This window comes from Python bivittatus, unplaced genomic scaffold (assembly GCF_059951505.1).
Source record: "Python bivittatus isolate LINGU-HERP-01145 unplaced genomic scaffold, Pbiv_v1 ctg000340_np1212, whole genome shotgun sequence".
NCBI lineage: Eukaryota > Metazoa > Chordata > Lepidosauria > Squamata > Pythonidae > Python > Python bivittatus.
The window spans coordinates 9,298,154-9,311,835 of record NW_028277056.1 but is presented as its reverse complement, the minus strand read 5'-3'; the positions used below and the strand labels follow the sequence as shown (position 1 = coordinate 9,311,835).

The 13,682-nt window shown below is 41.4% G+C and overlaps 1 protein-coding gene across 3 annotated transcripts in view; it reads left to right on the top strand.

The window, feature by feature from the left end:
- The window catches only part of ME3 (malic enzyme 3), a 115,293-nt gene that overhangs the window by 25,912 nt on the left and 75,699 nt on the right, over window positions 1–13,682 (top strand). For 2 of the 3 annotated variants that reach the window (XM_088140540.1, XM_088140541.1), the window contains exon 2: window positions 1,648–1,742. The exons of the other annotated variant lie outside the window; for it this stretch is intronic. In XM_088140540.1, coding sequence (XP_087996666.1) covers window positions 1,671–1,742 — 72 coding nt within the window. In that variant the 5' untranslated portion in view covers window positions 1,648–1,670. The remainder of the gene's footprint in view (window positions 1–1,647; window positions 1,743–13,682) is intronic. 3 annotated transcript variants of the gene reach the window in all.

Below are 13,682 nucleotides of genomic sequence, written 5' to 3'. Positions count from 1 at the left end.
AACGGCAATTTGAGTATTAGCATTGGGTATTCAGGCATTTAGGGGTGAGTGGCTCTGTGTGTGTGTGTGTGTGTGTGTGTGTGTGTGTTTATCATGGTGGGCACACTGCTTTGGCATTAAGAAATAAAAATGATAGGGGGCTGCCACTCAGTACTTTGATTGGAAATCTCACTGCCCGTCCAAAGAAAAAGACAAAAATAGCCTGGAATGTTAGAAAGTATATGGGGAGATGGGATATGATGGACAAATGGAAGCTATTTTGCTAATTTTCCAAGCATCTTGTCAACCTTTCGGCCAATCATGGAAGCTAAGCAGGGTCAGCCATGGTTAGTACTTGGATGGGCAGCACCAGGTAATGCCAGGGCTGTTGATTAGACTGGGATGTCAAAGGAACATTCTGGAAGAAGGAAATAGCAGATAATTTCTGTACTGCTTCCAAGAAAGCTACATGGAGTTCAGCCTGATGCACGGGGGCCTTTCTCTGTTTTCAGATGAGTAAAATTCAACCATTTTGTGAGAGCACCTATGACATGCCATCACAATTTTTGGATGGATCTACCAGTCCAAAAAAGATTGCCTTGCTTTGCCTTACAAGGAATAAACCCCTTAATCTTTCCTGAGCTTTGTTTGCTGGTATTCAACCCAGGAGGGTTCCCAAACAGACGTATGATAATTGTCCCAGGAATCCTTGAATTTTTAAAAAAATAAGTGGTTAGAAAAAAATTAAAATAAATATATTAAAAAAAAATCTTCTTGGTACACGATGTATGTTTAGGCTTGGCAAGAATGTTCATTCTCTGTTGGTCCATTTTAGAAAGGGGTTGCAAAAATGGGTTTGGTGTAATGTTACTTTTTTAGTAATAACAAGAGCTGGCGAAACTCTTTTTTTGCAGTGAGGCCTATTCAACCTACCAGCATTAAACTGCTCCCCACACCTCTGTGGTTAGATCTGAAGCCCATCCCTGTGGTAAATTAAACACTGCCTTGGAAAGAATAAATGAAAAAGAATGGATGAAGTAATTTTTCTCTTAAACATTCCATAAATCTGATGGAATTGAGTTTCTTGAGTCATCACGTACTTCACACACACCCCAAAAATGTGGTCAGTTTGATTTTCTTTTTGTTCTTTATCGAAAATATCCTGCTTTTCTATCCTTTGGGGGTCTCTAAATCACAATGTGGGACAACTGAAAGCCCCGAGCTGCATATGAACCCGCCCCCCCCGCCCCCCCCAATCTCTCTGCCTCTTTCTTTCTTTGCTCACATACTGGAGTGATTCCAACCACAATTGCTGAAAATTGGTAGTATGGTTTTCTGCTCTTTTGAGGCAGGAAACAGAAAAATGATAGCGTGAGCCCACAGAATTTACAGAACTTCTCATTCCGCCTCCCCTACACACATACCAAAACAAAAAACAAAAAAAAACCTAAGGGAAAATACACAGGAAAGCCTGTTGCTGGTCCTGACCCATGTTCTGACATTGCCTTGCCTACTTTGCAACTTTGGAACACCTACTGTGGCATGGTCCAAGACCTCAAAAGATTTCCAGCCTCTTTAGTTTCAGCTTACCAAATACGTCTTATTCACTGTGATGTCAAAATAACAAAATGTACATTGTTAAATTATTATGCCCTTTTGTACTTGCAGTGTGATATTGCACACAAACCCTCATGGGATGGATTTTGTGTCTCAGTTCAAACGTCATCAGTTGCCCACATCAGCCCCTACAGATGCCTATGGATGTAAGTAAAGACTCTTATCAGGTGGATCTCAGGTTTTGATGACTCCTTGAACATGTTCATAACATGTATGGTAGAGGTGGTTTGCTATTGCCTTCTTAGGTATTTTTTTGACTTCCCAGTCTAGCCTTCAACCATGGGACTTGCTGATGGCTTCCCCTCCAAATTCTAAGCAGATCCAGCCCTACTTAACTTTTCTAAGATCAACTAAAGTTGGCTGCATGCTGTCACATGCTGTTACAATCAAATATACACCTACACAAATAATACCACTATCCTCATTCAGAATTACAAAAAGTGTCACAGTGCTACCAGTATCCAGGGGGCTTCTGCATGGCCACTGTTGCCTTTTCCAAACTGAATTCTAAGCCATAGAGCCATGCTGATAATGGCTGGTGGCTGTACCAATTGGAGCAGCAATGAGAGTCCCTGGAGCCAACATGTTGTCCTTCCAGCCAACCAGTAAGAGAATGCCAAAATCAGTCTCTAGCTGATCATATACATCATACACTTAAACATCTATTCTTGCCTCACCTCACTTGTTTGGTGAGGACAAAAAAAAAAAAGTCTAGCTGCCAAAAGCCCCAGGACCCATTGCTAGGGCACTGAGACCCTCTGGAAGCATTGTAGCCAAAACCATAAGAGAGCATTAGTAAGAGTTACAGTTGCTAAGAAAGCTGTTTACCTCCATGTTCTACAAGGCCAAGCATCTCAAATTCCAAAAACTGATATTTTCTATTTTGATATTGTGGATAGTCAAGCTGGAAGAAAATCAGCTTGACTATCCAAGGATGTTTTTCCAAGGCTGGAACAAAGGTGAGCACCATGTGTTTTGTAACTAGCTGCACCTCCATCCGGGATGGGAGACCTTCTCAGAATATCAGAGCTGTTGGATTAGACTGGGAAGTTGAAAAAACTTCCCTGAAAAAGCAAGAACAAACCACTTTGGGCATGATGTTGAGAAAACTGCACAGATCAGGACTTGAACTGGACTTGAAGGAGATCTTATCTTTACTTTTTAAGCCTTCCCCAGAATGGTCACAATGTGGTCTCAATATTCCAGATGTGCTCAATGACAAAAATGGTGGAGGCTCATTGGAATGTAGGAATGTGCTCCCAACTGCTTTTAAGCACTAGCTTAAATGTCCAGAGCCGAAAGGGGCAGGTCCAGTTGTAGGTCAGTAAAAACACTGTTTTCTAAAATAAACTTTATCGTTTAATAATTGCGTTGAGGAAAACACCTTTATTACCAAAAAACTTACACATGGGTTTCAAAATGGCAGGATGCCTTCAACTATGCCCTTTCAGAGAGTCTCCATGATGCAATGTCTCCCTTTTTCTGCTCTCTATTGTAAGCAGAAATGAGTGCTCCTTTTCCAGGTACAAGAGGCAAATGACAAGCTGTAGATTACTGGGTTGGCATGGGAAGGAAGTTAAGTAGGACAAAAAGAGAGAGAGAGAGTAAACATTGACCAAATGAGATTGGATGGGTGGAACAGCTGCTCAGCAGATTCTGGTATCAATGAACTTTTGTAATAACAGAAGAAGGGACCATCTGTTTTACAGTATCTTTGGCAAAATCAGGAAACACTGGCAAAAGAACGTTGACCCTGATTAAGGGCTATGTTGCATTATGTTGTATCTGAGAGTACAAATTTGACTGTAATAAGGGAGATGGAAGGGAACTGTGTAATGTTCTTGTCAGTCAGTCAGCTAGAGCTGGCCCAGTCCTGTGATGAGCAAGGTTATTCCCGAACTGCCACACCTTTCATGGTCATCAAGCTTCCAATACACCAGGCATATCCTTTCTATCACTCAGTAGATACTCAGCTTTCTTGAGCCATGGAATCTGGGTAGTCTTCCATGAATTATTGTGTGAGCATGTTCCTCTCTTAAATTTCGGGGTGCATTTTTAAAGAACATTTGCAAATCTTTGCTTCAAATTTGGTAAGGAAATCATTGGCCCTCACTCCTGAACATGACTAGCAGAGGGAATGATTGACGAGTAAAATGTTCCATTTGTGTTCAGTGATCCACCCGAACAAAATTGTTACAGCTGACTCAGTCTATTCTGAAAGAGCTCCATTCTGGTTCAAAATAGGCTTAAAAAAAAGAAAAGAAGTCAACCATTCTCTTCTCATGCTGTCACTTTTGACCTTTTACTGATTATTTCCAATTAAATCACTGCACTCACTTCAGTAATATTCTCTTTTGGGCATGAGAAGATCAAGATTTAAACATCTTCATTTCTGCAAGACTCAAAGAGAATTGAAAATAATTTGAGAACTATATTAATATCCCAGTGACAACATAATTATGTTAAAATCCCAGCCCTGCCCACCCATCGGGCAATGTGTTCAACAAACTTTCATGTGGATTTTAGCTGTGTCAGTTTGGGAACCAATGTTGGCTTTAAAAGCAGAAGATAGAGGAAAATAAAACAAAAATGAATACATAACTGTTTCATTAGTCCTCCCCAGGAGGCTTACAGTATTGAAACAAGTTCAATAATACATTCCAAAGTTCTTGCAAATAATTTGCCTTGTCTTAACTAGCACACTAGGCTGCCAGTCCAAGCGTGGGTGGAGAATCTGCAAATACTCCTTTTCTTGATGCCAACTGAAACAAAACAAAACCAGGTCCTTCCAGTTTTCAGGTTCAGGTTCTTTCTTCTCTGATTATCTGCTCAATGACTGTTTTGTTTTGCTTCAGTGGCAAATCTCCCCTCTGCTCACACCTGTATGTGGAGCTCCAGTAGTTCTAAAATTTGGCATTACTTTCCTTTGGACTTAATTCACTGTATTAAGCCATGCTAGAATGTCAGATGTTAAGAACTGTGTTTATACAGTATGTTGGAAAATGTATACTGTAGGTAAAATGGCTGAGAAAGCCTTAGATCTCCAGGATCACAGATGATACCTACAAATGGAATGCTCAGGGGAAGGAGCTCCATTTGCATCCACCTGTAGGGCTGGATGTTTCAGATGGGATGACACCACCTGTAGTGCTTACATTTGGTGGACTACTATATACAGCTGTGTCAGGTTCAGCCCAAAGAACTCCATGAGACAGTGCAATACAGTTCTGTTGCGTTTATTAGCTTCCACCTCAAGACAGAAATCTCTCCAGACTGAACCTAAGTTCCCAAGCCAGCAAGCCACAACACTATGAATTCCTTAGGGTGGTGCCAGTCTCATCTTCTTAAACTTCCCACGCTCCTGTTGAGGGCTAAGGAAACGCTTATCTCCCTGAGCATGGCCTTCATAACACTATTCCATCACAAGCTGCTAGATGGCAGCAAAGAAATACAGGAAGCTACTGTAACACCTTTGTTGCCATCTAATGGTTGTGCAGGTGTTTGCAGCCCAGATATGGGAATCCTATGGCAGAGGAAGGCAGAAATCTTAGAACCAAATCTTGTTTTCTCTTAATTGCTGCACAGGAAGAGGCAGGTGAAATTTAGTATTCCTCTCCTTGTTCCATACCATACGTAGGGGAATTTACTGAGAAACTTATTCCCAAGGAAAGCTGGACTGCAAGACAGGTTAGCCTCCAGACCTGATTTTTTCTTCCAGAATCAACCAAAAGAAAAAGGTTGTACATGTTCAGGAACAAATTTGCAAGTATTATGGAGTAACAAAGTAGCCTAGAGATATAGGTAATACCTTGCATGAATTGAGGATTTGATTATTTGATATATATGACAGGGAGGAAGGAACAGCAGTTTTAATTCCTGGCATCTTCAATTAAAGTTGAAAAGGATTTTTCTCTGCAACTATGGAGAGCAGGTGCCAGATATACAGTCTAGGGCTGTGAAGCAATCTTGTTTTGACAGGCAAATTGTGATTTGGAGCACCCGGGGATCATGTTCAGTGCATCTTTGAGAAGACCTTAAACCAAAGCTGTCTTCTCCTGGGATCGGACAGCAGCTTCAAACAATTGCTGTATAAGCCCATGATACAACTGGTTTAAGATCTTCCTACAGGAGCTATGTGTTGCAGAGTAAAATGACAGCCTTTACTATTACCTTATTTTTCCAGAATGGCTTTAGGTGGCATTGAGGCTTTATAAATGTGCTTAGAAAAGAAAAATGGTGGAAGGTTGCTTCAGAAAATGGGTTTCTGAATGGGCAGGTTCTCAGATTGAAAATGTATCCAGGGATCAAGAAGATTGACTCCTACAATGGAGACAAATGACCATGAAGGAGACAAACAAATAAGATTAGGATGAGGAGTCCTGTATAGTTTCACAGAAGGTGTTGGTGAAGCAGGAATACAGGGTGTAAAAGGGGGCAGACATAGTAGCATACAAAAATAAAGCACTATTCAAGGTAGATTCATAGACATCCAATGGGGGAAGGCGACAAAACATATATTATGACATCATGATGCAAACTTATGTTGCCTCAGACTTTGGGACACATGTATGTAAGGTTGCATCATGACATCACCGTACCCATGTCATAATTTTGACACAGTCTTGATTTGTTGCAAATGCAACTGGTTAGACTGGTCATTTTATCAGGAGGCTCAACCTGCAACTTCAACTCAAAGACTTAGCCACAACTGCTCATCTCCTCTAAAAAGTACAGTCCTGACCCCACCTATTTATTTGCAATGGCCCCACCTTCTTTGGGGGGATGATTCCCTATGTGAATATAATTTCCAAGAGATGGAGCTGTTTTAGTAGGAAAGCTCTTCCCTCATCTTGAATATTTTCTTTTTATTTATTCAGGAGTTAAAGGAATCCACAGGAATCTCATAAGTTATTTTTTCAAAGATTTTCCTGATGGTGTCTCTGAATTAGAAGAGTTGAAGCCCAACACATCTTCAGGGTACCAGCTTGGGAGCAGCAGAGACATCTTCCAGGCAGTTTGACAGATCCATAGCGTAGCTGCAGTATTTGAAGATGGGGATTTATGTCAGGGCAAATGATATGGCTTTCTCCTTCTGTTGGTCTTCCAAAAATATCTTTGCTGTGTTTTGAGAGGACTTCCATGTTGTTGAGCTTTAGAACAAAATATACATCACATATCTCTTTCCACATTTACAAGCTACTGTGTTTTGAATCAGAGCTTAAAGTTCCTTGCTGTTTGACACAAGCAAGCAGCACGCAATTTCTGACAGAAACCTTTGTTTTCTGTTTGTTTTCTGCCTTTTTGCTCAATTGATTGGTATCTTACCCCATGTGCTATTTAATGCCATGAAATGTGCTCCCACTGTACATCCCAAGGCATGTACATTACGTAGCATTAAATAGCGCATGTGTATTCACAATTAAGCTCCATTTCAGGGGGACTTACTTGCAGGTCACCTTGCATGGGATTGCCCTTCGAACGAGCCGTTTCACACAATTCGTGCCAAATTGTATATTTCAACTCAACATGGTTTAACTGAAGGATCATTTATATTAACTTCTTAAAGATTAATATAGTCTTTGAAATTTAAATTTAAGGAAAAGAGTTTCCTTTTAGTTTTTAAGATAGGAATGGACAAGCTGTGACTTTCAGACTCCAAACTGCTTTTTTATTTGGCCCCCATCACCACTAGATTGTACTGCCCAAATGAAGATGGAGAAAAACAGCAATGCTGTTTCTTGGGCTATGAATTTGATGTTTGCTTCTCTGCAAAAATAAAGGGCAAAATCAATGGACTGGGCCTCTTCATATTTAACTTAGCCCCCTTTCCAAGTTTCATTAACATGCAAAATAGGCTGAAATGTTCAGCAAAGCTCTTGAATCTCCCTCCTCCCCATTTTGTTTTTTAAATGTGTGCAAATCCTAGCTGGATAAGCTGCCTGTGCCTGTTTTAAGTCTTATAGCCTTCAAAGAGCATCTTTTATGTGGCTTTTCCAGTGTGCATCTGCTTTCTGTATGGAGTAAACACAAGGCCAATCAGTGAGCGCATCTTAAATCAAGAGCTTTATTTTCATAATCTAATCCTGTGGTTTGGAGCAGATGAGGTGCTAATAGAACTGGTGTTTCTCTTCTAAAGCTGAAGCACTGCTCTCTTCCAATTTAAATTGGCACTTTCTTCCCAGTTATAGCTTCTAATTCAATGCACACTTAAAGAGCCTGCGAAGTAAAGACGGCTAAGAATCCTTGAGTCTGCCAATCAGCTTAACCTACACATGCCTGAATCAATTATCAGTTTTGGAGGAGAAGAATGGAAAGAATGTCTCTTTTGCCACGTGGCACAATGGAGTTTAAATTCCAGGAGCGCATGAAGCCTTTTACCAAATCTTTTTTATTCGATAGGGCCACATGTTTATAAGCAAATGAATCCTGTAGCAATAACATTTCAAGACTTTTTTTTTTTTTTAAAAAAAAGGTCTGTTAAGGATATATGAATAACAGGCAGTTTTATGAGGCTCCATTAGATATTTGGTCTTTATATCTCTCAGTGAAATGATGGAACAAGTCGGTTTGTGCTAAAATTCTTCTCCTTCAGTAGCGTATCTTCCTAAAATGCTAGAGTATTAACACACTGTACTGTCCTTTTTGACAGGGCCATTTGAAGGATTGCATAACTGAATGATCCACAACCTCCCAAAAGTCCTGTAGTTTTGTCGAGATGTTCTCTGTCTACAGAGAGAGAGAGATTTCATTTTATTTTTCTAACTGAAAGAGTATGAAAAATGCAGTTCCGTTTTTGCAGTCTGAAATTCCACCTCTTGCATTCATAAATATAACACAGGAAGTGTATTTCAAGGATTCCAACTTCCCCACTTCGGTGCCTCTCCGATGTTGACTGAAGGATTATAGAATTATCCTGACTTTTATATCAACAGCAGGTAGCAGCCCCTAACTCACCTTGGTTGAGCTCAAAAGCTAAACAGGATTGAACCTGGTTAGTACTTGGAAGGCAGCCCACCAAACAAATCCCCAAACTGTAGGGTAGACTGGAAAGTTGAAGAATATCCTGAAGGAAGCAGTGGGAAATAATTTCTGATTGCTGCTGAGAAAACTACATGGATGTGTTCATGAAGTCACCCAGAGCTGAGCTTGGCATGAAGGAAGGCTTACCTTTACTTTATTAACATACCTGGAGAACATCCAGTTGAAGTCTGATGAGGTCTGTCTAATCCATGGGTTAGAAGCCATGAAGACTCCACGATTGTATTGTCTGATTTTTTTTGGCAAACCCATGAACAATGGCATAGAAAATCTCTCTGATTTTCAGTGGGAGACAAGAGAAAAGTGGATTGTCGAAGTGGCTTATACAAGTGGATTCTAGCTTAACTTATCTACAAACCTTTCTTAGACCTCCTAACCCCACCAAAGAATTAATATGTGCCAGAAATCCTGCTACACTCTCCCCACTGATAGCATTGCGTCACGGTTTGCCGGCTGTGAATGCTGTCAATCAAAAGATGCAGCTCTCAGCTGCCAAATTTTCCCCCATTGTTTTCTCAGGTCTTCAGTCTTTATGTCAGAGGTAAATGACAGCAACATGTTTGCCATGTTGTTCTATGAAGAAGGAGGGCTTTTAATAGGCATTTTACAGAGAACAGTGTATTTAAATTATTGCTTCCCAGTGCCTAAATGAGACACAAGAGCACTGAAACTTCTTGTAATGTGCAGACATAATTTACATTGTTGGAAAGTATTCTTGTGCAGATTATGAAGAGCTGTACTATGAATGTCTTTCAGATATACCCCAAGCAAACATTTCCTATCATTTTTCATCTGCTTTGTGAGTTCCAAACTCTAACATCCTCCAGAGGGACAAACCAGAATGCTTTGAAATCAACCTGGATAGCCAATGAATAATCAGGATCTCATGTGACTTCTTAACTAAACCCGTTGTAGACCTCCTGATCCTTTATTTTCAGCACAATATTGTGTAAACTCCAGATTTGCACATGCCATGTCCTTCAGTGTCCATACAATTCCTTATTGGGATTCCCTGAAAAAGTCTTTAACTGGAACACATGAGGTGGGGAACTGAGTGAAGCTCCTTCTTTTCCAGGCCAAACTTATTTTTCTGTTGATCCTAATGTAGCCAGGGCTTATGACTTCATGAAGGACAGGAAAGGGCCACTGAAACTGCTGCAGAAAATTAAAGTTTATGGCTATCTAGCTTCTGTTAGAACATATTCTGCTAAGAGGAGCTCACCACCTAACTGGTTCTACCTTTGAAACGCTCTTGGGAAGTTTTTTTCCTAACATTCAGCATATACACCATCCAGTAAATGCTAACTGGACTGCAGGAAAAGACATAAACAAAAGACAGGTGTATCTTGACCCCTGCTCAACCAAGTGGTACTATCAAAGTCTTGTCCCAGTGTCTGGAGGCTTTCAGGGTCTGGATGGGGAGGTACAGGCTTAAGCTCAACTGTTGTGACAAGACCCAGTTTCTATGGGTTCATGGTTCTTCCAGTACTGTGGCTTTTCCATCTTTAGTTCTGAACCCAGTTGAGAACTGATTCTCTAGTTCTTTAGTTCTGAATCAGGACAGAACTGATGCACAATTTGGGGGCCCTCCTGGACTCCCAGGTCCTGCTTGAAGAGCAGGTGGGAGGTGTGGCCAGGAAAGTCTTTGTCCAGATTTGCCTGGTGCGCCAATTGCACCCTGTCCTGAACTACGAGGCCCTCCTCAGAGTCCCTCACAGTTACTTACCTCGCATGTGGACTATTGCAATATGCTGTACAAGGGGCTACTCTTGAAGACCACTCGCTGGTGCAGGATCCAGAAGTGCAAGCAGTTAGGGGTATACCTTGGTATGCCCATATAATACCTCTGCTACACAAGCTATACTAGGTGTACAGTGGTACCTCGGTTCACGAACTTAATTCGTTCTGCGACTCTGGTTGTGACCCAAATTGGTCGCGACCCAAATCAAATTTTCCCATAAGGTTCAATGTAAATACGGTTAATCCATTCTGACCCCTCCGAATTTGGTTGCGACACGATTTTGGTTGCATCCCAAATCAAATTTTCTCATAAGGTTCAATGTAATTACAGTTAATCCGTTCTGAACCATATGTATTTTTTTTTTTTAAACCACAAAAATATGACACAAAATACAGTACGAAGAGAGAGAACGCTAACCTTGCTCGACGCGACTTCCGGCACGGAGGACAGGAAGGCGGGTGGGGAGGCGGTTATTGCTTGGAGGGAGAGTCCCCCTTCCTACAGGAAGCCACGACCACGTGTCACGGGAGGGAAAATGGCTGCGGATCCTGTTCGTTACCCGATCCGGCGTTCGCGAATGGAAGCAAAATTTTGCGAACGGAGCTGTTCGTGACCCGAATTGGTCGTGAACAGAAGCGTTTGTGACCCAAGGTACCACTGTAATTCATGATGCTGGTTGTCACCTACAAAGCCCTTCATGGCATAGGCATATCTGACGGACTTTATCCCATTTAGTCTGCCCATCCAATAGGGTGGATTCACATCCCGTCTCATCTCTCAAGCACTGTCACCTGATGGGGTCTAGGAAGCAGCCTTCTCTGTCAAGGTATCTTCCCTCTGGAATTGCATCTTCCCAGAGGTTAAAACAGACCTGATCCTATTGTTCTTTAAGTGGGCCTTGAAGACCTAGCTGGGATGCATTGGGATACATGTCCCCCTGGAGTGAACCATACTGGGTTTGTTTATAATACATGTCTATTCTCTTGTTATGATTTTGGGGAGGTGGGGGATAATGTATTATGGCACTTGTCTTTAATTTATATGCTGCCTAGAGTTGCTATTGAGTTAGGCAGCCGTAGAAATGCAAATATAGGCAGGAACCCAATTTAAATCATTCCTGACAGATGGCAGGCCAGCCAATGCTTATGTTCATTCAAACATAATCTCTCTGGCACTAGGTTCCTCTGTTGAACTCCTCTTAAAGTTAGGAGATTTTTCCTAGCACATAACAAGAAACTGCCTTCTTAAAACTTAAATAATTATTCTGAGTCTTGCATTAGTGGGGTGATGGAGAACAGGTCTTTGCCTTCTTCACCCCTTTTTTTTTTTTTTTTGAAACATGCTAAGACATCTACCCTTCATGTGTTTCTTTGAGGCTAAGAGACAGAGTTTCCTTAATCCCCTCTTATAGTACAAAACAACTTTAAGGGGGGAAAAGGCATAAAAGGAAGTAAGAATAGCACTGGGCTCATAAAACTATTAATTTATGGACTTCCAGTGCCTCCATTGTGCTAGACTCTGCGCTTCCAGACTGGGATTGCAGAGCCCCATCCATGTCCACAGATGAACTGCACAACAGCATGTCTTCTTTGATCCCGAAGGACTATGTATATATACAGTAGCTGCCGGTGTTGGTGGGGGTGTGGTTTTCTCCTTGGTAATTCCTTGATTAGGGTATTGTTTTCTGCGTGATTGTTTGTCTGGTGTTAATCTCTGCTTATCTGGGTATTGGCTGCTGGAGGGGATGTGTTCTGATCTTTTTTCTTTTTCCTTCTTAATTTTTTATTGTTTCTTTTGAATGGTGTGTAAATATGGTTTATTTCTATGTGTCCATTGATGGCTGATTTGTCTGAATGCCAAGCTTCCAGGACTCCCTAGCGTTTTTGGATTTAGCTTGGTCTAGGATGCTCACAGTTTCCCAGTTGAAACTGTGGTTGAGTCTGTCCATGTGTTGTGAGATTAAGGAGTTTTCATGGTGTCTTCTGACTGCTAGTTGGTATTCATGGATTTGCTATGTGCTCTGCTAGTTTTCTGCCTGTCTGTCCTACATAGTGGCTGTTACGGTCCTTACACTGTACGTTGTAGATGACTCCTGTTTTTTCTTCTGGGGCTACTGGGTCTTTTGATTGACTTAAGATGTTTTGGAGGGCTTTAGTTGGTTTGTGTGCTACGGTGATGCCGTGTGGTTGTTTTAGTCTGTTGGTTGTTTCTGAGATGTTTTTGATGTTATGGTAGTGTTATCCTTTTCATAGCTTGTGTTGGTTGTGCTGTTGTGGGTTGAGTGGTCAGGCACTTTTTGATAAAGTTGAGTGGGTATCCATGTTGTTGGAAGATGTTGTATAGGCGGTCTGTTTCCTTTTTCTGGTGCTCTGGGTTGCTGCAGTGTGTTTATGCTCATCTGAATAATGTTCTTACACAGCTCCTCTTGTGGGAGGCTGGGTTGTTACTTTGGTAATGGACCACTTGGTTAGTGTGGGTTGTTTTTCGATAGACCTGCATGTCTAATTTGCTGCCATTTCCTCTTCTGATAAGGATATCCAGGAAGGGTAGTGTGTTGTTGTTTTCTTCTTCTTCCCTTGTGAATTTTATTCTTTTGAAGATGTTGTTGATTGCTTCGTGTGTCTTCTCTAGTTGTTCCTTTTTTTGGAGTCCTTGGGGTTCTCTGAGCTTGGTTCTTCTCTTGCAAACGTTTCATTACCCAGCTAGGTAACATCTTCAGTGCTAAAATGGGATGGGGGTTTGCTCTCTATTTATATGCTGTGGCCTACCTTGCCAGTGCTGGTGGGGGTGGGGGGTTTGTTTTGCTCCTCTGGTAGTCCCTTGATTAGCATATGTTGACTTCTTGATTGTGTGCCTGGGGGTAACCTTTGCTTATCTGGGTGATGATTGCTGGTGAGGTGATCATCTGGTCTTTTGTCTCTTTTGAATAGTATGTAGATGCTGTTTATCTCTATGTGTCTGTTAATTGTTCCTTTTTTATTATGATGAAGGTGTCATCTACATACTGGATCCATACTTTTTGTTGTATATGTGGAAGTGCTGTAATTTCTAGACGGTGCAATACAGTCTCTGCTATGAGTCCTGAGAGTGGCGATCCCATGGGTGTTCCTCTGATTTGTTGGTATATCTGTCCATCAAACTGAAAGTAGGTGGTGAGGCAGAGGTTGATGAGGTCCATGATTTTGGGTATTTCGATCTTAGTGTATTTGGCTAGATTGGGTGTGTTGTGTAGTACTGCTGCCATGGATTCTTTCGCTAGTTCTGGATCTATGGATGCGAAGAGTGCGACATTGAATAAAACCATAAT